This window comes from Macaca fascicularis, chromosome 5 (genome assembly GCF_037993035.2).
Source record: "Macaca fascicularis isolate 582-1 chromosome 5, T2T-MFA8v1.1".
NCBI classification, from domain to species: domain Eukaryota; kingdom Metazoa; phylum Chordata; class Mammalia; order Primates; family Cercopithecidae; genus Macaca; species Macaca fascicularis.
The window spans coordinates 124,617,245-124,639,270 of NC_088379.1; the positions used below are offsets into that span (position 1 = coordinate 124,617,245).

General features: G+C 41.6%; 1 protein-coding gene and 1 long non-coding RNA gene across 12 annotated transcripts in view; one reads left to right on the forward strand and one right to left on the reverse strand.

Moving 5' to 3' along the window:
* Nucleotides 1–18,156, forward strand: part of LOC135970987 (uncharacterized) — a 52,155-nt gene extending 33,999 nt beyond the window's left edge. For 3 of the 7 annotated variants that reach the window (XR_010586970.2, XR_012435040.1, XR_010586968.2), the window contains exons 2-4: nt 10,859–10,949; nt 14,255–14,347; nt 15,994–18,156. This is a non-coding gene — a long non-coding RNA (uncharacterized lncRNA). Of the gene's footprint in view, nt 1–10,858; nt 10,950–11,348; nt 11,543–14,254; nt 14,348–15,993 lie in introns of all 7 variants that reach the window. The other 4 variants (XR_010586967.2, XR_012435041.1, XR_012435042.1 and 1 more) reach the window with 4 other exon arrangements.
* The window catches only part of PDE5A (phosphodiesterase 5A), a 129,569-nt gene continuing 118,370 nt past the window's right edge, over nt 10,828–22,026 (reverse strand). For 4 of the 5 annotated variants that reach the window (XM_065545426.1, XM_005555806.4, XM_005555808.5 and 1 more), the window contains 4 exons: nt 21,018–21,081; nt 19,042–19,116; nt 17,609–17,692; nt 10,828–15,183 (listed from right to left, as the gene is read on the reverse strand). In XM_065545426.1, the coding sequence (XP_065401498.1) occupies nt 15,046–15,183; nt 17,609–17,692; nt 19,042–19,116; nt 21,018–21,081 (361 nt within the window). In that variant the 3' untranslated portion in view covers nt 10,828–15,045. The remainder of the gene's footprint in view (nt 15,184–17,608; nt 17,693–19,041; nt 19,117–21,017; nt 21,082–22,026) is intronic. The other variant, XM_065545425.1, reaches the window with a different exon arrangement.

Genomic DNA, 22,026 nt, shown 5'->3' on the forward strand with positions numbered 1-22,026 from the left:
AGGCCTTTTTGCAGTTGATATCAGAGGAAGGCATCTGTCTCCTGCTCATCCCTGGGAATGGAATGTCTCGGTGTAAAACCTGACCATACATTCTATTTACTGAGATAGGAGAAAACCGCCTTCTGGCTGGAGGTGAGACATGCTGGCGGCAATACTACTCTTTACTGCACGGAGATGTTTGTGTAAAGTCAAACATAAATCTGGCTGACGTGCACATCGAGGCACAGCACCTTTCCTTAAACTTGTTTATGACACAGAGTCCTTTGCTCACGTGTTTTCCTGCTGACCCTCTCCCCACCACTACCCTGTAGTCCTGCCACATCCCCCTTGCCGAGGTAGTAGAGATAGTGATCAATACATACTGAGGGAACTCCAGAGACCAGTGCCGGTGCGGGTCCTCCGTATGCTGAGCGCAGGTCCCCTGGGCCCACTTTTCTTCCTCTATACTTTGTCTCTGTGTCTTATTTCTTTTCTCAGTCTCTCATCTCCACCTTTCGAGAAATACCCACAGGTGTGGAGGGGCAGGCCCACTTCACTGTGATGCCGCTCTTGCCCTCACCTAGCTCTCTCAGGGATTCTAAGGGGTCTGCCCCAGGGTTGCATGTCTACTGCCAATCAGAGATGAGCACGTCAATGCCTCCTGGATGTGGGGCTACTGGTGGTCAAGGCCTGGCAGTATGTGGAGGGTCTTCTCAGAGGGGCCATGGGGCCAGGGAATGGGACGGGGCGCTAACTCTACCCTGCACAGGAACCGCAGCCCCCAGCCAAGCCGGCCCAAGTATTCCAGGTGCTGTCCACCCTGCATGCACACTGCCAGGCTCCAGGTGGCCTGGCAGAGAGGGATGGCCTGGTGGGCAGCTGAGAAGCCAGAATGAAGGGGACATGCACTGCCATCCGCAGTCTGGCAGCCATGAGCAGGGAGGCTGTTGCCTGGTGAGTGAGGGGGATTGGGGAAGAGCAGGCAGCCCAGTGGGCCTCATTTACTAGTGAATGAACTGTGGGCAGAGCCGCTCCTGGATGAGGACTGGGGTTGGGGCAGTCTGTTTGGATCTCCTGGGCTCCAGGCTGCCAGCTGCCTGCCCAGGGTCTGAATGTCCTACTGTGACCTGTTTCCTCACCTGGCCCAGAGGACAGATAGGGAAGGCTTGTTTTGAGGATAAGGCAGGGTGATCCCTGTAAGCCCTCATTAGCTTGCCTATCCTCCAGGTCTTTTTGATCTCTTTTTTCTCTTCTTTGTTATGAAACTCTGGAGAATTATCCTCCAGCATGTCTTCAGCTGGGGAGGTGGAAAGCCTGGACCATGCCCTTGGCTTCAGGGCCCCTTCTGGGTGCCCCCTCCTCCTGGGGTTTTTAAAAGCATTTACTTAGCAACATGCCCTGTAGCTGAGAGAGCTGCAGAGAACCTCCTGCGTGTCCAAACCAGAACACTTTGTTCCCTGACCCCAGGCCCTCATCACACCCCAAAGCCCAAATCCTTTCAGGTGGCCAACTTCAGACAAGAGTCTGAACTCAATGCTTGTTTTCTGGGGTCTACACAGGCCCGTATGATGAGGCTACCTCCATTCTACCCTTGTGCCTCCCCCAATCCATTAGGGGCCTCAACTCCAGTGATCCCTAACAGGGAACAAGGTTCCCCAGGCAGGGAATGCAGCCCTCCCCAGGATGCTGGCCTGGCCATGTCCCAGTGGACATCAGTCCTGGAGCAAGAGGTCCAAGGCAGGGAGTTCCATCCCCCATTTCACCAGGTGTGGTGACCTTTCTGGGTTCCTAGCCTTCAAGATGGGATTTTTACACTGTGCCACAGTGGGGGAAAGCGAGGCACAGGGCCGGTGAGTGGGAAAGAAAGAAAACCTCTGCGACTAGGAAACGTGTCCCTTGCCCAGCACAGCCGCTCCAGGATAGCACCCTTTGGGATGTACCGCTGAGCTATTCTTGGCACGTGGCATGGCACTGTGGTGGAGGTCAGCAGCTTGTGGAGTTGGGGGTGGGGGTGCTGGCAGGAGCAGGTAATTCTGGACCCACCATGGGGAGGAAGGGGACATTGCCCCTTTCCCCACACCTTGGACACAGCAGGAATTTTCTTCTTTGATGTGTGTAGGCACCAATGCCTATGTGGGTGTGAGTGTGTCCTCCCCTTTTGTTGATGAAGAACCTTCCTGCAGCCGTTGGGGTGGGTATGGGCGCCACGTGTGCCTGGCAGCAGGGTGGGGCCTGCGGAGGCTTGGCTACTATATGTCCCGCTGCCACCTCCCCAGGGGAAGCAGACCCTGTGCCCTTAGTGCCCCTCATACCCAGTCCCTCACATTCGTCACTTGGCATCCCCCTGCTTGATTCTCCCAACTCCGCCCCTGCCAGGTTTCTCCAGGCCCTGTGGACCCTGGGATGGGATCAAAGGAGGCAGCAACTGTGCTGCCTGCCTCTGCCTGAAGTCAGGGATCCCTGGCCGCTACTGGCATCTGGTGGGCAGGGCAGGTGGGGAGGTCAGGGGTCAGCTTTTCCACTCCCCAGCCTGCACTGGCTAAGTCACCATGTGTAACTGGCCTGGAGGCTGATCTGTGTCCTCCACAGTCCCTTGATGCATTGTATTGAAGCCAATCTTTGTGTGAATGACATGACCTGTTGTTACCGCCCAGATCAAACCAGAACCAAAGGACTGTTGTGCTTGGGCCCAGAGCCTGGGGCTGAGGCTGCCATGACCACCCTGTTCTCTTCCTTCTGGGGTCCCCAGGAAGCTCCCAGGACTGAATGATCCCCACAAAACACAGTGGCCAGGATGGGAGGGCTGGAGGTCAACTCCCCCCGCCCCTGCCACCACAACCAAGAGGCCCCCATGGAGGTTGGCTCTAAGCCGTGGGTCCCTGTGGGATGCGGGCTCCCACGGATACTTCAGGGGATGAGCATGGGTCTTCCTGGCTGACACGAGGCTGGTGGGCACTGGGTGTGTGGGGCCTGTGTAGGTGGGTTGGACAGCACTGGGCCTAGCCAGGGAGCCAGGGACTGGTGTGGCCAAAGTGGGCAGCAATATGTTGCCTGAACCAAAACTACAGTGCAACCAGCCCAGCTGGTAGGGAGAAGGAGGTCTGCCTAGCAGGACCATCCACCCCTGTCCTAGCCCCAAGCCCAGACTGCCTGCCTGTACTGGACATTGCCTGGTCCAGGAGGCCTGGGCATGATGGTCAGGTGGTGTGTCCCTGGGTTCCAAGCCTTGGTGGTCCCTTGGGAGCTGAGCATCCTCTGGGCAGGAGGAGGGCCCACGGTCCACTGTTTGCATCTGTCCCTGGGGGTGTGCCCCCACCCCAGCTTCTCAGCCCGCACAGGGACGTGGCCAGGGCTCCTCACCTGCTCTGTGGCTCCAGCTGTGATCAGCTCACTGGGTGACTCTGACAGCTTCCTCCCCAAAGCTTGGGTCCTCCTCTGTGGGAATGGGGTGTCCCAGGCCCCCTGCAGGCAGGAACCCACCCCCAGCTCCTCTGGTGAGCCCTCCTGGGCTTTCTTACCTACTGGCTCGTGAGACCCGGTTGACCAAACTTGGTGACCTATTTTTATTTTGGCCTTTTTCTTAGTGTGTGTTTTCTGTAACTACTGCTGTGTAGAGCTTCTGTGAGTTTTAGATAGAGAATCTTGCCCACCCAGAGGTCTGTCCCCCCCCAGAGAGCCTCCACTTCGGCCCCCCTGGCTGGTCCTGCCTGTGCTCCGCTTGGTGTGAATGTTGAGTGTGATCGACCCACATGGCTGCTTGACCCTGCATCTCCTTCCTTCTTGTTGCTGAGGCCAGTTCTGTTCTCTCTTTCCCCACCTGAACTGCACTTGAAGCCAAGACGAAGGATGAGAAGTGGTTGCTAAGAAGGACCCTCCTGCAGCGAATCCGCTGTGAGGAGGCTGCGCTGGCCCAGCCTGTCATTTCCTTCTCTAAGCTCGTTCCAGAGGTCGGCAAGGGGCAGCCTGTCCCTGCCTGCTCCTGTGGCCTGTGAATCAAGAATGGATTTTATATTTCCAAATGGTTGAACAAATAAACAAATAACACTTCATGACACTGAGAAGTTTCCCTGTCCATAAGTAAAGTTTTATGGGGGTGCAGTCATGCCCATCTCTTCACAGGCCACCTGCAGAAGGCTGCTGTCCTGCAGCCATGGCAGAGTTGCATCCTTGAGGCAAAGATCAGTTGGCAAAGCTTGAAATACTGACTCCTGGCTCTTTAGGGAAACAGTTTCCAGTCCTTGGTTTAAGGGCTGTGTGGCAGGACCCCAGGATCTTGGTCAGATTTTTCCTCACTCAGGGTCTGCTGTGGCCTTCGCTGGTATGTCTGCAAAGTCTGCGTGCTATGGTGCCTCTCATGGGGGCGTTGAGCTCTGCCGTGCTAGATTTCAGGGTGTCTGCCTCATGGTCATTTGTCTCACCAACAGAGACCCTGTGGCCAGATTCAAACTAGCAGGAACAGTTGGTCTTTGGCAGCAGGGATACCTTAGAGCTGAGCTGCCACCCACCCTGAGGTGGTCCCATGACACCCACTGTCTGGGTCAAGGTTGGGGCAGGGCTGGTGTCCTGAACTGCCCTGCGATGTGGATCGTAATAGCCGGGGAGGAGGGGGGTTGCTGTTACTCCCCATATCATGGGGGGTGCCTCACCCCCCTGCGATGTGGATCGTAATAGCCAGTTACTCCCCCCTGCAGTGTGTGTCCATTATTAGCAGTCTCTTTTGTTCAGGATATTAGGAACAATTTCATAGGTTGTGTGTACACAGCCTGCGATAGGAGAACGAATACCATCCTCTGCACCTCTGGATATTAGGAACCATATCACACAATGGGTGTACACTTTTTGTGAGATTTGGGGTAATGTCCTCCTGTGTTTCCCCGAATATTCGGAGAAATATCACAGGGCAGCTGTACACCCACTACTCTCTTGGTAGGAACATCATACTTTACCTACTGGAAATTAGGAGCAATATCACAGACTGGGTGTCAAACCACCGTCATATTGGAAGTGATATCATGCTCTCCCCGCACAAGTTATGAGGAACAATATCACAGGGGGGTGTGTACCTTCTCCGGTAGTGGGAGTAGTATCATCATCTCTTCCTTTAGATGACAGGAACAATGTCACAGGGTGGGTGTACACCCGGTGTGTCTTTGGAAGCAATGTCATTCTCTCTTCTTCTAGGTTTTATGATTCATATCACAGGCGGGGTGTACACCCCTTGTTATATTGGATGGAATCTCGTCCTCTTTCAACCTGTATCTTTAGAACAATATCCCATGGGGCTGTCCATCCCTTCAATATTGGTACTAATACATCTTCTCCTTTCCTGGATATAAGAAATAATATCACAGGAGGGGTGTACACCCCTTGCAATATTGGTAGTAAGATCACCTCTCCCCTGTGGTTATTAAGGACAAAATCCCAGGGTGGCTGTACGATTACTACTTTATTGGGAGTAATATCATGCACTCACCCCATGGATATCAGGAACCATATCAATGAAGAGGTGTACACCCCCTTCGATATTGTCAGCCATGTCATCTTCTTCCCGCCTGGATATTAGGAACGATACCCTGGGGTTGGGGGCGGTGTACACCCACTGAGATATCAAAAGTAAAACCAGCCTCTTTCCCGCTGGATATTAGGAACTGTATCACAGGTGTGTGTGCACCTTCTGGGATATTGAGAGTACTATCAGCCTCCACCCCGCTGCATATTAGGAACAATATACGGGGGGAAGGGTGGTTACACCCCCTGAGATATTGAGAGCAATATTCTCTTTCCCCTGTACATTAGGAACTACATCACAGGGGTCTGTACGCCTTCTGTGATATTAGGATTAATGTTATCCTCTCCCCCACTGAATGTCAAAAACAATATCACAGAAGGGTGCACACCCCATGTGATATGGCCAGTTATATCATCGTCTCTACCTTTGGATACTAGGAACAACATCACAGAGGGTGTGTACACTCCCCTGGGATATTGGGCATAATGTTATCCTCTCTTCCCCTGGATATTAGGAACGATATCCCTGGTGGTGGGAGGTGGAGTACATTAAGAACAATTTCACTGGGTGGGTGTACACCCCCTGCGATATTGGGTGTAGTATCATCCTCTCTTCCTACGATATTAAGAACAGTATCACAGGAGGGTTGTACAGCCACAGTCCCTGTGTTATTGGGAGCAATAGCATCTTCTCCCCCTCTCGATATAAGGAACAATATCCCAGGGTGGGTGTACATCCCCTGTGATATTGGACATAATGCCGTTGTCTGCCAACGTGGATATTGGGCATAGTGTCACAGCGGGGTGTACACCTTCTTCGATATTGGGAGTAATATCATCCTCTCCTCTCAGGATTGTAGGCAAAATATCGAACGGGTTTTACAAGTCGTGCAGTATGGGCAGTAATATCATCCTCTCCCCACCTAGATGTTAGGAACTATATCACAAGCGGCTGTACACTTCTTGCTGCAATATTGGGAGTCATATCATCCTCTCCCATCATGGATATTAAGAACAATATTACAAAGGAGGTGTACACCCCCTGTGATATTGAGAGTAATATTATGTTCTCCCCTTTGGGATATTAGGAACAATATCACAGGAGGTGTGTACAACCCCTGCGATATTGGGAGTAATATCATCCTCTCCCCCTGAAAGTAAGAAACAATATCACAGGAGAATGTGCACCCCCTGTGATATTGGGAGTCATATCATTTTCTCTCCCTCTGGATACTCGGAACAATATCACAGTGGGTGTGTACACCCCCTGCGATATTGCCACTAGTATCATCGTCTCCCTCCCAGGATATAGGGAACAATATCACAAGGGGGTGTACACCCCCTGCTTTATTGGGAGTGATATTGTCCTCTCCGTCCCTGGATATTAGGAACAATATCTCTAGGGAGTGTACACCTCCTGCAATATTGAGACTAATATCATCCTCTCGCCCCCTGGATTTTAGGAACCATATCACAGGGGTGGTGTCCCTTGCAAAATCGAAAGAAATATCCTCTCCACCTTTGGATGTTAGGGACAATATCACGGGGGAGGTCTATGCCCCCTGCGATATTGGGAGTCATATCATCCTCTCCCACCCGGGATATAAGGAACAAGATGACCGAAGGGATGTACACCCACTGCGATAGTTTCAATAATGTCATCCTCTATCCCCTGGCTAGGAATAACATCATAGAGGGGTGTACACTTTCTTCAATATTGGGAGTAATATCCTTTCCCCGCCGGATATCAGGAACAAGTCTATTAATTATTAATATTAATAAATATAAAAATTAATAGTAATCATTGATATTAATAATCACAATAAAGATAGTAAAAATTAATACTGGTTAACAATGTTAACGATTAGTATTAATAACAGTAATACCACTATTAATAATAAAATGATATCAGTATTAATGTTACTTAAATCAATACTAAGTGATGTTGGTAATAAAATAATAATATTAAGAACTAATAATATTGTTAAATGACAATAATAATTTTAAGCGTGCATAATCATATATTTAAAATAATTATCCATAATTAATAATAGTATCCTATTAATAGTATCATTGATAATTATTAAAATCGATCATTGATGTTTAATAATTAATCATATTATTACTCCTAATACCACAGGGGGTGTACAGCTACCTGTGATGTTGTTCCCAATATCCAGGGATGGAGAGCGTGATTTTAGTTTTAATATCACAGTAGGGGTACACTCACCCTGTGACACTGATCCTAATATCTAGGAGGGTAGAGTATGACATGACTCCCAACATAGCAATGAATGGACAGCCACCCGGTGATACTGCTCCTAATATTCATGGAAGAAGCATATGATATCACTCCCAATATCGCAGGGAGGGTACAGCTCTTCTGTGATATTGTTCCTAGTATCCGGAGGGGGAGAGGATGATAATAATTCCAGTATCGCAGGCTGTGTTCACCCGCCCTGTGATATTGTTATTAATATCCTGGAAGGAAGAGGATGATATTACTCCCCGTAGAGCAGGAGGCATACACCCAGCTTGGGATATTGTTCCTAATATCCATGGAGGGGAGAGGCTGATATTACTCCCAATATGGCAGGGGGTGTACATCCACCCTGTGATATTCTTCTTAATATTCCAAGGCCGAGAGGTTGATATTACTCCCAGTATCGCAGACACTGTACACCCCCGTGTGATACTCTTCCTGATATCCGGAAGGGGAGAAGATGGTATTAATCCCCATATCGCAGGAGGTGAACACTCACTCTGTGATATCTTTCCTAATATGCAGGGGGAGAGAGGATAATATTATTCCCAATATTGTAGAAGATGTACATGCCCCCCCTGTGATATTGTCCTTAATATTCCAAGGCACAGAAGATGATGTTACTCCCAATATCGCAGAAAGTGTATACCCCCCAGTGATGTTGTTCCCATGATCCAGGGGAAGGGGATGATATTACTTTCAATATCGCAGGGGGTGTACATGCCCCTGGTGATACTGTTCCTAATTTCCACCTGGGAGAGGATGATATTACTCCCAGTATCGCAAGGGTTATAAACACTCCTATATTGTTCCTAATATCCAGGCGGGGAGAGGATGATATTCCTCCCTATATTGCAGAGGGTGTACACCCGTCTTTGATACTGTTCGTAATGTCTAGAGGGGGAGATGATATTACTCACAAAATCGTAAACACGCTGTGTGTCCACCGTGGATCCTAATATCCAGGGAGGGATATTACTCCCCAAGTCGCGGGGGGTGTCCACCCCGCCTGTCACATTGTTTCTTATACCCAGGGAGGAGAGGATGATATCGCTACCAATATCGAAGAAGTGTACACGCCTCCTGTGATATCGTTCCTAATATCCACGTTGGGAGAGGATGATATTACTCTCAATATCACAGGGGTTGTCCATCCCGCCTGTGATATTGTTCCTACTATCCAGAAAAAGAGAGAATGATATTACTCCCAATAGTGCAGGGGTTGTCCTCCACCCGCCATGTGATATTGTTCTCAAGAGCTAAAGGAAGAGAAAATAATATTCTTCTTTGTACTGCAGGGAGTGTACACCCAACTGTGATATTGTGAGGCACCCCCCGCGATATGGGGAGTAATAGCCACCCCCTCTCCCCCCTGGCTATTACGATCCATGGTGGACTCAGCCTGTTTACGATAGTATAATATCATCTGCCCCTCTGGAAATTATGAACTCTTTCACAGACGGGTGTACACCCTCAGTGTGTACACCCTCAGAGGGTGTACACCTGTCTGTATTGGGAGTAATATCATCCTCTTCCTCCCTGAATATTAAGAATAGTATCCCAGGAGTGTTTCTACTCCCTGCGATATTGGGTGTCATAGCCTCCTCTCCCACATGGAAATTAGAAACAATATAACTGGAGGTGTGTACGCCTTCTGTGATATTTAAAGTAATATCATCCTCTTCCCTCCAGGATTATGGGAACAATATCCCTGGGGGGTGTACACTTTGTGCCATATATGTAGTAATACACCCTCCGCCTTGGAACATTATGAAAGACCATCTCACACGGGGGTGTACAACCCTTGCTGCGATATTGGGAATGAGATTATCCTCTTTCGCCCCTGCATATTTGGAAAAATGTCAGAGTGAGTGTACCCCTCCTGTGATATGGGGATGAATATCCTCCTCTTCCTTTCTGGATATTAGAAATAATATCACACGGGGGTTTGCACTTTCTTCAATATCTGGAGTCATGTCATCCTCTCCTGTTTTAAATGGCAAGAACAATATCTCGGGGGGATGTACACCCCTTGCCATATTGGGAGTAATATTACGCTCTCCCCCCCTTGATATTAGGAACAAAATCCCAGCGTGGGTGTACAGCTCCTACTGTATGGAAAGTCATACCGTCCTCTCCCTTCCTGGATTTTAGGAACAATATCACAGGGCCGGTGTACACAGCCTGTGATATTTTAGCCACTAAAAATCTTTTAAAAAAAAGTTTTATTAGTTCTTTATGGTCAGGAAGGAAGATTACTTCTTTAAATATAACTAAAGCTCTGGCACTCTCTAGTGGTTAGAGAATCTAAAATATTGTTCTACATGAGCTTATACTTTACTTCTTCCTTTAGTTTTATGAATTAGACATAACCTAGGTACACTGCCCCACATGAAGAAGGCTTGTCTAGTGGCAAAATAATGAAATCAGAAATTCTGCATTTACTGATGCTTTCATACCTCTAGACTAGAAGCACTGAGATACAGTGTTGTTGGATTCTGTGAAGGCATTTTCTTAGCTATTACCAGATGAACTAAATTAAGAAATGTTAACTGTAAAAACTCAGACAAACCAAACCTGCTGGGTGAGGGAATTCCTGTCTCTAATGCTTCCAGATAGCCCATTTGACTTATAAGAGTAGATTTGAGACCTTTATAAATTTAAATTCAAAAAGAGAACTAAGGAATAGACCCTTGATTTGCAACTAGACAGATCTGGGCTCAAATCCAGCTCATGCCATTTGGTCAAGTATTCAGCTCCAAGCCTCAGCTCCTCATGTAGCATCAGGCTGGTGATAATCACCCTCCAAAGAGTCATTATTGACTTGAAGTGAGAAGGAGATGGAAAACATAGCCCCCAAACTGGCAGCAAAGAGTATTAATAAAAGGAAGACTATTACTGAGAAGAGTCTAGGCTAAGGAAAGGATTACTTTTCTTCAGCTAATAGGATCACAGGTTAGCTTGATTAAAGTCTCTCAAACTATTGGGCCCATTCTCCCTGCCTAAAATCCAAACTCCCCTATTAATTCCCCACACTTAAAATTCAGAGTCCCCTAATAATCACACAGTATTCATACTGACTTGTTCACTCTTTTTATTTTTACAAAGCATGGCAAAATGAGGAAACCACTGACAGGTGAAGAATCTGTACAACGGAAAACCACCTTGACCATCTCATGATTTTATACAAGAATCGGAGGTAAGTTGTTCCTTTAAAGTGATTTTGTCATAAAAGAGTCATGTGAAATAACTCTCATGATGGAGGAAAGGAAAGAAATGAAATCAACATTCATGGTTATTTAAAATGACTTAAAAGCTAAGCATAATATACATAGTAACTCCTTTTCCGAGTATAAAAATAGTGCCAGAAACTATATTTGTTCAAATATATTGAAAAGGTATAAGAATACAAATAGATATTAACAGTGGCTAGTGATGCCTCATAAGGTTTTCTTTTCTTAAACTGTAATATAAATTTATATGTTCAACTATTTACATTGCTTTCAACAACATTCATTAAGATATGTTTACACAGGCTTTTAGTAAGTATATGGAATGGTAAACTGAGCTTTAATACTTTCTTCTTTGCTCTCTGTAGCAGAGCAGAAGGGGTCCAAAACCATGCACAATTTAACAGTCCTGAAGAACTGTGTAATCTTTACCTGGCTAGCATATGGAAAAAATAAACTATATACAAGAATACAAAACTCCTAAAGTGTTCTTCAACTATCAACCGGTTAACTAATTCATACTTGCAAGAAGACAGGATGTTTGTTCACTGGTAGATTCTTGGTAAGTTTCAGGTAAAGAAGGTACATAAAATATATGTTATTGATGAAAATGGAAGTGATGCAGTATACCCCATGTTCTCAGGTTAAATCGGCAGTATCAGAAGCTAAGTCTCTTCTCCAGGACCTCCTTCAGGGACTGTGAGCTCCTTGAGGTCACTGCTCTGTCTCCACAGCTGAGCACAGTACCTAACATGTGGCAGGACTCAATAAAAGGCGGGTCAATGTATTTCTGACACAAAACAATTAAATTGTGCCACCTTATTTTGACTACAGTTATTCATAAGAGAGGATAATGATGACTTTTTTATCCTCTCATTTTAAATCAATCTTGTAAACAAAAGACAATTGCCTGTGATAGCCTGTTAAGTTTTAGGAGTACAATCTGGTGAAAAACACAGAAAAAAAACTGTAAATCAAATTGGAACAGGTCTAGTATTTGTTTGCTATGCTGAAAATAAAGGCACTTCACTGCTAGGCAAGAATATATCTGTGACTGAACAGTTTTCTCCAAGAATCCAATATTTCCAGTATATTTTCATATACTTTCTTATCTCTAATACTCCTATTAAATGAAACTATTCTTCAAAATTAAAAGACAGTGATGACAACATCATCATCCTGGGTTTGTACCTTGAAGCAATGTACTCAATGAGCTCTAAATCTCACATTCACTAGTGATCTGCAAGTGAAGCTGAATAAATATATTCTCTTTGTTCAGTCTTGGAAACTCAACATTAGAAATGACACATGGGAATAGATCACCTTCTCTCTACACTAATATCCCATTTCTGACAGTGGTCTCCACCGCCCATTGGGCTTATAAAGTAGCTGCCTTCTGTGACAATTTGCTTTGAAGACAAAGGCTTTGCTCAAACATAACTCCTTTAAAAAAAGCATAACTTGTTTAGGCACACAGAGGTTAAGTGACTTACATAAATCCTCCCAGGATTGTGATTGGCACAGTCTAATCTACTGAAAAACATAAGGCCAGGCAATTACATAGGTATTTTTTAACAAGTTAGTAAAATAGTGGGGTCTTTTCTGGCTAAAAATTGAAATTAAATGGTATCATGTTACTCTCTTATAACTAAACAAACAAAAAATCTAGAACAAGTACTTCGTGCTAGTTATGGGTAATGTAAATATAGAGTAAGGTGAAGGAGGACTACATGTATATATTTCCAACTTGAGAAGATACTGGAAAGGAAATTAAAAATTATTTGAACCAATTAACCAGCCCTAAAGAAGTATTCTTCTTTGTATGAACTGAAATATCCAACAATAAAATAAAATAGGCATTGCCCAGCTTCCTTTAATGTCTAAACTAGTAAAGTAAAATAAACATTATTCAAAGGCAGACCAAACCATTTCTAATCTAAATATATCTTCTTGCATATTAAAATGACACACATACAAAGCCTCTAAACATGATCTACTATGTCTTTAAAAAATTTCTCAGTGACACATACTAGAGGGGACCAAACAAACTACTAAAGTATAAGTACATATTTTAGCATAACTGCTAAATCACAATGTAATAAAAAGGTTTATTAAAGATTGCTATTCTTTAAGCAATTTTTCTATACTAAGGATTTATGTATGCATGCATAAGTATACACATGTATGTATATATAGCTATTATTTTAGTGATAGTCTGTGTATTTTACATACCAGTGCCACCAAGGGGCAACCTTATAAATTTTATGTGTATGGCAAAAAAATAAAATATCCTGAAAATACAAGTATACAATACATATAGCATTAAACAGTTGGTAACTTCCTAGGTTAACTTTTACCAAATACAAAATAACGGCAATACAATGGGGTTTGCTTCTATTTTTTGTGTTTTTTTTAACCAGAATGATAAAAATAAAACTGCATTATGTCAAGATATATATACACACTCAGAATTTTAAAAACTTAAGGAACATATTGAATTTTAGGCAAAATTTAGGGGAATTGGGACACAGATGGAAAACACATTTTGGCGAAAGGTCCTTGAGAATGCTGCATTACCATGTCCTTAAGAAATTTTCTATCCAAATTAGTGATAGAAACTCAAAACAAATATCTTTTTTTGTGGGTTGGAGGTAGAAATGAACAAATCAAGCAAATCTCTCCTTTCTACTCTCCCCAAATCCAAACATTCCTGCATATTTGAAATAAATTTTCCCTTCCTAGACCAGTTGCTTAATTCGTTATCTATTTCTCCAATATTGAATAAATGTGTATTTAGGGGCACACATGTAGAATATTAATCTACTTAAATGGGCTCAAATTCTAAGAAAATGTTAACTATACTAAATGTTATGGGAAGAAAATGCCATTGAATATGAATTAAGGGCCAGTGTTTAGCATTCACATCCAGAATTCTCTGGATCTCAGTTGACTTGTCCTATACATCAAAATATGGCAATTTTTCAATCACAGTACTGCTAAATGTTATTCAGGCATAAAGTTTCTTACCCACTGTTCCTCAAATTCATTTTTGACCCTAGTATTGGCAATAGCCCTTTGCTATTTATATAATTAAAACTTTTCTTTAAATTTCAATTGACAGGAAAAAGAGTCATTTTGTACTCTCTTCTCTATAGTCACGTCTCACTTCAGGTCAATGCTCCAATTGTCACTTTTATTTTGAAAAGAAAGCTCAGAAGGAAAAAAAAAAAACTCTTAGAGAGATCTTCTAACAGAACATTTTCTTCACTGACAGACATCCAAGGCCATTCCATTTCTAGATCACACTTATCCCTCAATCAAGTCAGTGACTGGATCATCTCCTAAGGTTTCACCTGCTTTGCATCAGGTAGGTGAGATGAAAGTGATTTTATGGGTAGCCTTTAGAAAAATGTACTGCACTGAAATGACAAAGTTCTCTCTGGTCTGTTCTCTCACAAAACAGCCAAGTCAATTAAATAATGTTTTCTTTACAATACAGTTTCATAGTACTTTCCGTTTGTTTCAGAGTGCCTTAACTTTTTAAAAAAGACATTGTTGACAAATACAATTATTCCTCCTTAAAATCCACTCAGCCACCATTTTTCACTATCCTGTAAAGCCTTTAAATGTCACAGAATGTATGTTAATTTGCTCCTAACCTACTTTTGAAAAAGGAAAGATTCCAAACAGTCTTGAAAAAATGGTAATTCAGAAAACACAAAAACCAATTATTTAAAATAGTCCCCAAGCAAAAAAACCTCAGTGCAGGAATACTGCTTACACTTTGCAGTACACGAAATATCACAATCAATGCTTTTATCAATGTGCTAACAGTGGATGTTGTTGATCCTTTCAGTTCAGTAGCATAAAACAAATATACAAAAAATATGTAATAGTCCTCTAAAAACATTCATGCTACACTCTCAAAAGTTGTGCAAAAATAAAAATACAGCAGTGGCAAAGTATATACCAAATACAGACACTATCCAGACAGTGTGTAAGAAACTAGGCATATTGCAGAACACACCGTCTCTGTAAACTTCAGCTCTGCATGAAATAGGCCCCTCAGTTCCGCTTGGCCTGGCCGCTTTCCCCATTAATCAGCATCTTCTCCTGCTGTTCTGCAAGGGCCTGCCATTTCTGCCTGTTCTTTCTGCAGCCATCTAGCAAAGGGAAACAATCCTCTGACACGTGGGTCAGGGCCTAAAGAAAAAAAACAAAGCAAACAGCTAGAGGGAAGCCAGGAAATACGCCCTCTCCCACAGGCCTGTTACAAAGGGCCACTCATTTCATGAGCAGACTCACTGCTGAAATTTTCACAAGCTGTGTGAGCACATACACAGATCATTTACACATGATTCTTCTAAAACACTACAGATAAGGAGTACATGCTGAGACAGAGCAAACACACATTCCAAAATAACATTACTGTGCTAGGGAGGCAGATCTGTGTGGAATCCACTTTTAGGGGAAAAAAGCCATTTTGTTTCTATGTAGTACAGTTGGCTCTCCCTAAGTGTGACTGCATCAGGAGCTGCTTAGTTTTTGTGTTTTTCTAGGGAATGGTTTCATACAATGTACTTAAATAGGCTTTTATCCAGGATTATATTATAATAAAGATTCATAATTCGGTATGGCATTATTGTGTACCAATTATAGTGCCATAAATATTTAGCCACAAGAATGTTCATTTCAGATTTCTTCCTAATAGTGAAACACTTAAAATTACAAATACTCAACAATAGGTTGTCACTGGAAAATCCCCCACAGAATAAAAAAAAAAAGAACCCTCACAGAAACACATTTGATACATAAAATATGGATATAATGACATTATGGATTGCAAAAGGCAATTACTGAATTATTGTTAAATGAAAAGTATATGAAAATGTCATAAAGCATATACATTGATATGTTATCTATAGTTTTCTCTGGGTAGTGGATTGTAACTGGTTTTATTTTCCTTTTTGCTTCTCAGTAATTCTGATTTTTCTTTTTCTTCTTTTTTTTAAGGACAGGTTTCCACTCCCATTGCCCAGGCTGGAGTGCAGTCGTGTGGATCTCAGCTCACTGCAACCCCCTCCTCTCCTACTCAAGCAATTCTCCTGCCTCAGTCTTCTAAGTGGCTGGGACTACAAGTGCATGCCACCACACCTGGTTAATTTTTCTATTTTTTGTAGGGATGGGGTTTCACCATGTTGGCCAGGCTGGCCTCAAACTCCTGAGCTCAACTGATCCACCTGCCTTGGCCTCCCAAAGTAGTGCTGGGATTAGAGGTCTAAGCCACCATGCCCGACCTCTGATTTTTCTATAGTGAGAACATAACTATTTCTGTAATAATGTTAAAAATACATGTCAGTATCACATAGAATTTTCAACAGCAGATTCAAATAAAATGAATACTTGTATACATACATACATATATATAGTAGAAGGATAACATCTATAATAGGTGATGTGATTACTATGTTGACTGTATTTACAGGGATAGAGAAAAATCAAAAGAGCCATTAGTATTTTTAATGGAGAAACTCTTAATCCAATCAATAAGGAAAGCATCTGTTATGGAAAGAATGAGATGTCCAAGTGTTTGAAACAATGCTCTGAACACACTTCATACTTCTGAGGAAGAACTTTGAACAAAGGAGTAAACAAGTAGAATGCTGAGAAAAATGGGGAGACGACAGTGGCACATGACACCTGTTTTTTTTTTTTTTTTGCCATGGTTCTTTTGGTATCTTTCCTTCCTTTCCCTGTCAGCCACAGTTCTTTATTAAATTCTTTTGATGGCGAGAACCCTGGAGTAGGAGTGAGAACTGGACTGTAGATGCACCTCTCCCACCAACCACCTGTTTGGGACAAATAATCTATCTCATTGGAAGATGTACTTTACAAGTTCAATTACTAAATCTGAAACATCTGGATTAGAAAATTTCTAGGTTTTTTTTTTTTTTTTTTTTTTTCTGGTTTTGACATTCTATGATAACTCCATGACAAATGTTCTTTTTCCAAATAATTAAAACTTACAGTAGTTCTCTGTTTAAACTTTCAAAGACAAAGACAATCTCTTCTTTCTGCATCTGAGTCATAAACATCTAAACTAATAAATTAGATGTTTTAGGGAGAATCCATTTGCCTACAATAACCACCCCCACATCCAAAAGCCAAGCCAGCAGATACGTGGAAATGGGAACCTGCAATATTCTACCTACCTCCTTTTAACCCTCAGAAAATTTTTACAACTAGAGTAAAGCCACATTATGACAATGAGGAAAAGTTGGATTACTTTTCTTTATTTAGGCTAAAATTTAGATTTAAAAAAAGAATATGCTAACCCACAGTATATACAGTATTGTTCCTTGAGGGTAATACTGGCACATAATTCTTCTTAGCATCCCCAAATCAATTTGTTGGAGATTAGCACATAGTAGGCACTCAATAGATATTAGTATGTGTTCCTTGTTCAGTACAAACATGTTCATCAGTAAAAGAAACCATACTAGTAATAATTTTATTTCTTGATTTAGAAGCAAAAAATAGGCACCTAATATTAATCTCTTCAATTTACTTTAGGTTCTAATTCATAACAGTCCAAGTTTAGCAAGTCTAGTAGTTTTCATATAAATACCTCATACAGTTGCAAGCAGATGGCGTCTATGAACCCAACTTGCATACTTGGGATTTTGTTTTTCTTCTCCCTGTTCATTAGATCCTGAAAATACAAATACAGACCAAACACACAGATGTGCATTTATTTATTTAGTTAGTTATTACTTTATTATTTTTGGGGATGGAGTCTCACTCTGTTGTCCAGGCTGGAGTGCAGTGGTGCCATCTCAGCTCACTGCAACCTCCACCTCCCAAGTTTAAGCTATTCTCCTGCCTCAGCCTCCTGAGTAGCTGGGATTACAGGTGTGTAGCACCAAGCCTGGCTAATTTTTTATTTTTAGTAGAGATGGGTTTCACCATGTTGGCTAGGCTGGTCTACAACTCCTGACCTCAAGTGATCTGACTGCTTTGGCCTCCCAAAGTGCTGGCATCACAGGCATGAGCCACTGTGTAGCATTTATTTAAAGAACACAATGAAAGCTGGCTCTAGAAAGGTGAATCAGTGGGTTAGCCTAGGAAGGTCAGATAGAAATTAATCCAAAAAAAAAAAAAAAAAAGAAAAGAAAACAGGAAAACTCTTATGTTTCATTTCAAGGAAATTCATTCCAAAAAACAGAAGTGGGTTGAGAGGAATCTTTACTTGTATTTGAGATGCATACTCTATGTAAAAAGGCAGTATGTATCAAAGACCTTTAAATACTGTTTGCCCTTCAACATGACAGCTAGGAATTTGTGCTAACAAGATAATGAAGAATGAGGTTTAGTGGTTTATCAGTTCCCTTGGTGTAATGTTTGCAGTGTTCACTATTACAAACAGCACTGTGATAAACATCTATTATAGATGAAACACTGCTGTGAACACATTTCTGAGGAGAACTTTGAACAAAGGAGTAAACAGGTAGAATACTGAGAAAACTGGGGAGACGGTGGTGGCATGACAGCTGGTCTTTTTTCCTCCATGTTTCTTTTGGTATCTCTCCTTCCTTTCCCTGTCAGCCACAGCTTCTTTATTACATTCTTTTGATGGCAGGAACCAAGGAGTAGGAGTGAAACATCTATGATGGATGTTTATCACAGTGCTGTTTGTAATAGTGAACATTGCAAACATTACACCAAGGGAAGTAGGTAAATTATGGTTACATCTATTTCATGTAATCATGATAGTACATAAGAATATTTGTTAAAATGAAAAGTGGTTTATAATACTTAAGCAGAAAAAACAAATTACAAAAAAACAGTGATACAATATGATGACCCCAAGTGTCTTTTTTATGCCTTTTATTGGTTTTGCTTTCTGTAATGAATATGTATAATTCTTCCAATGAGAAAAAAGTTTTAACAAATAAAATCAGAAATTGTGGTCCTAAGGAAAGATGCCATAGGACCATAAAAAGGAGTCTACAACTTTAAAACAATGCATTTGAATTCCTACGAACAAGGTTTCATACTTACAGTGGGTTCTATGTTGAGTTCTTTTCTCTCTCTGTCTCCTTGATCAAAAAATTCACTTGCTACAAGTTCTGCTATCTGAAATAAATAACAGACTCAGTTTTGACAATGAAAAGCATATCATTCTTTAAAACAGAGACTGTGAATGGAGGCCCTGTTAGGAGCTATATATCTCCATTTTATAGCAAATAAGCAGCAGCTTGATACCTGAAGACAAGTAGTCCACATCCAAAGCATGCTCTCTTGACTATTCCATTATACTCTTTTTCACTTAGGTATCTCTCTCTCTCTTTGGTAGCTTCCAACATTTTTCCCTTTTAATTTTATTTAAAAACGTTTTCTTCCTTCATTTATTTTCCCCCCATAAAACAGTATGTACAAGGATTTGATTCAGGAGAAAGGATATAAGAAGACACATTCTTCCCTCTTCTATTCTCTTCCTTGGTTAGAAAGAGGCATATAGTCCTGTTTATTATGTGGCAGGAAGGTAAGTAAAGATCACCTAAGTGCTTATGGTGTGTTGGCTTTGGCACATGGAGAATGAGTTTTTGATCTTGTTTTCTCGGCATGTCTGTTTCATGAGATGAGCCTGTAGGAAGAGTTACTAGGCTACCTGACTACGCAGCCCAGAGCCTTGACCAACAGCAGCCTGTCAACAATCCTAAATAGCACATTAAGGACTCAAAATGAAATCTTGAAAAAAAAAAAAAAAACACAATATATATGTCACTGCGTGGACATCCATCACTTTTCTGAGCCTGTATTGCCTCTGCAAAACATTATAGCAGTTACTTAGTTAGAGGGAAGAATTTTTTTTCTAGCCTCCTGGTAACAGGCTCCATTCAGAACCTTCTCGACATCTTATATCAATAATTCCTATATCTACAAGCCCCAGAAATCTCTATGTTCTACTTGTTAATGTCTATTTAGAGCTGAGGCATAGCCTAGAAGGCTAACCATAAGAAAAGTAATTTTGCTGCTTCTAATTTTCAAAGTAATTAAAGGGATGACCTTAAGAAACAAGCCAGAAGTATAAGTTATATCCCAAATCAAAAAATCTGAAATCTAAAATGCTGGTCCAATGAGCATTTCTGTAAGTGTCATGTCAGTACTCAAAATGCTTTGAATTTTGAGGCATTTTGGGTTTTTGAATTAGGTATGCTCAACCTATCATACTGAAATGAAAACTTATCAACAGCGATGTTTTTGCTGTGTTAATGTAGATGCTCTCTTTCTTAATATATCTTACAAATATTATGTGCAAATGCATCTTCTAAAAAGAAAAGCCTTTGTATGTCCAAATACCGGTTTTTAATACTACTTAAAAATTCCAAAAAAAATTTCCATACTTACTTCAGAAGCTACCTTTAAGAGTAAAAACTTAAAAAAAAATTATTTTATTTTAGATTTAGGGGGTATATGTGCATGTCTGGTATATATGTATATTGTGTATTGGTGGGGACTGGGCTTCTAGTATACCCATTACCCAAATAGTGAACATTGTACCCAACAGGTAGTTTTCCCTCCTTGTTCTCTTCCCACCTTTCCCCCTTTTGGAGTTCCCAGTATCTGTTATTTCCATCTTTATGTCCATATGTCCCACTGTTTGGCTCCCACTTATAAGTGAGAATGTGCAGTGTCTGATTTTCTGTTTCGAATTAGTTAGTTCATTAAGGATAATTGGCTTCCAGCTCCAATCATGTTGCTGCAAAGAACATGACTTGATTCTTTTTATGCCTGCATAGTATTCCATGGTGCATATGTACCACATGTTCTTTATCTAATCAACTGTTGATGGACACTTAGGTTAGTTCCATGACTTTGCTATGATATAATAAATGGTGCTGTGATGAACATGTAAGTGTCTTTTTTATATAGTGATTTATTTTTCTTTAGGTAGATACCTAGTAGTGGGATTGCTGGGTAGAATGTTATTTTGACTTTTTAATTATTACTGTTATTGTCACTAAGCAACATACCCGTTGTTGAATAGGCCAGGGTTTTGTAATTGCAGAAAGATCACACGCTGTCATCAGCATTGCTCTGTTATGGAAAAGAGAAATCCAAAACTCCTATTTACTTTTGTGTTATTATATACCCTCAATAAATAGTTACTAATAAAAAAAGTTAAAACCCTCTAAACAATGGAAATGGCAGTTTATAAAGACCAAAGAAAAAGAAACAATTTATATGAAAGTCTAACTGATACAGTGAGAACAGAGCATCATTGTTTCAGTTTTCCTTTGAACTTTGGGAATTTGTCCTCAAACTGCCTCATTTAGCTCCAGATTGGCAGACTGAAAAATTACTAACCTTGGGTAAAATCTTGCCTGCTTTTATTATTTTTGTCACCTTAGTATTCCATTCTATATTTCATCACACCGTCACAGTATGATGAAAGTACATTGATTACTAATAATTAACCATTAAAGTATAACATCAGGTATCATACTGATGAAAGTCTTATATCAGAAATCATAGTAGGTCATCCTAATTCACTCCACACACATGCTAACTTCTACATGAAAAGACTTTGAACGATTAATCACATTTTTCAGCCTTTTCCTTTATTGTTTCTCCATGCTGAATTATAGTTAGGAAAGTTTTTTCACTCCTAGGTTATAGAAGAATCCACCTATACTTTTATTCAGTGCTTGTATGATTTAAGTCCCTACATTGAACTCTATGCTTCAGTTGGAATTTAAGTCTGTAGAGTAGATCCAATTTTGTCTTTTTCCATTTGGTTATCTACTCATCTCTCTCTTTCCTCCAGTCACTAGGAATGTTATCTTTATTACATACTATATGTCTTATGCAATTCTAGATTTTCTACTGTGTTCCACTGGTCTTCCACCAATATCAAACCTTTTCATCATAGAGACTTTATAGTACTGCTTCCATGTATGGACCCTGACTTCACTGCTCTACCTTTTCAGATTTTCTTTAAGAGAAGTAAACATTTTGAAGCTACATCTTACTTCTACAATA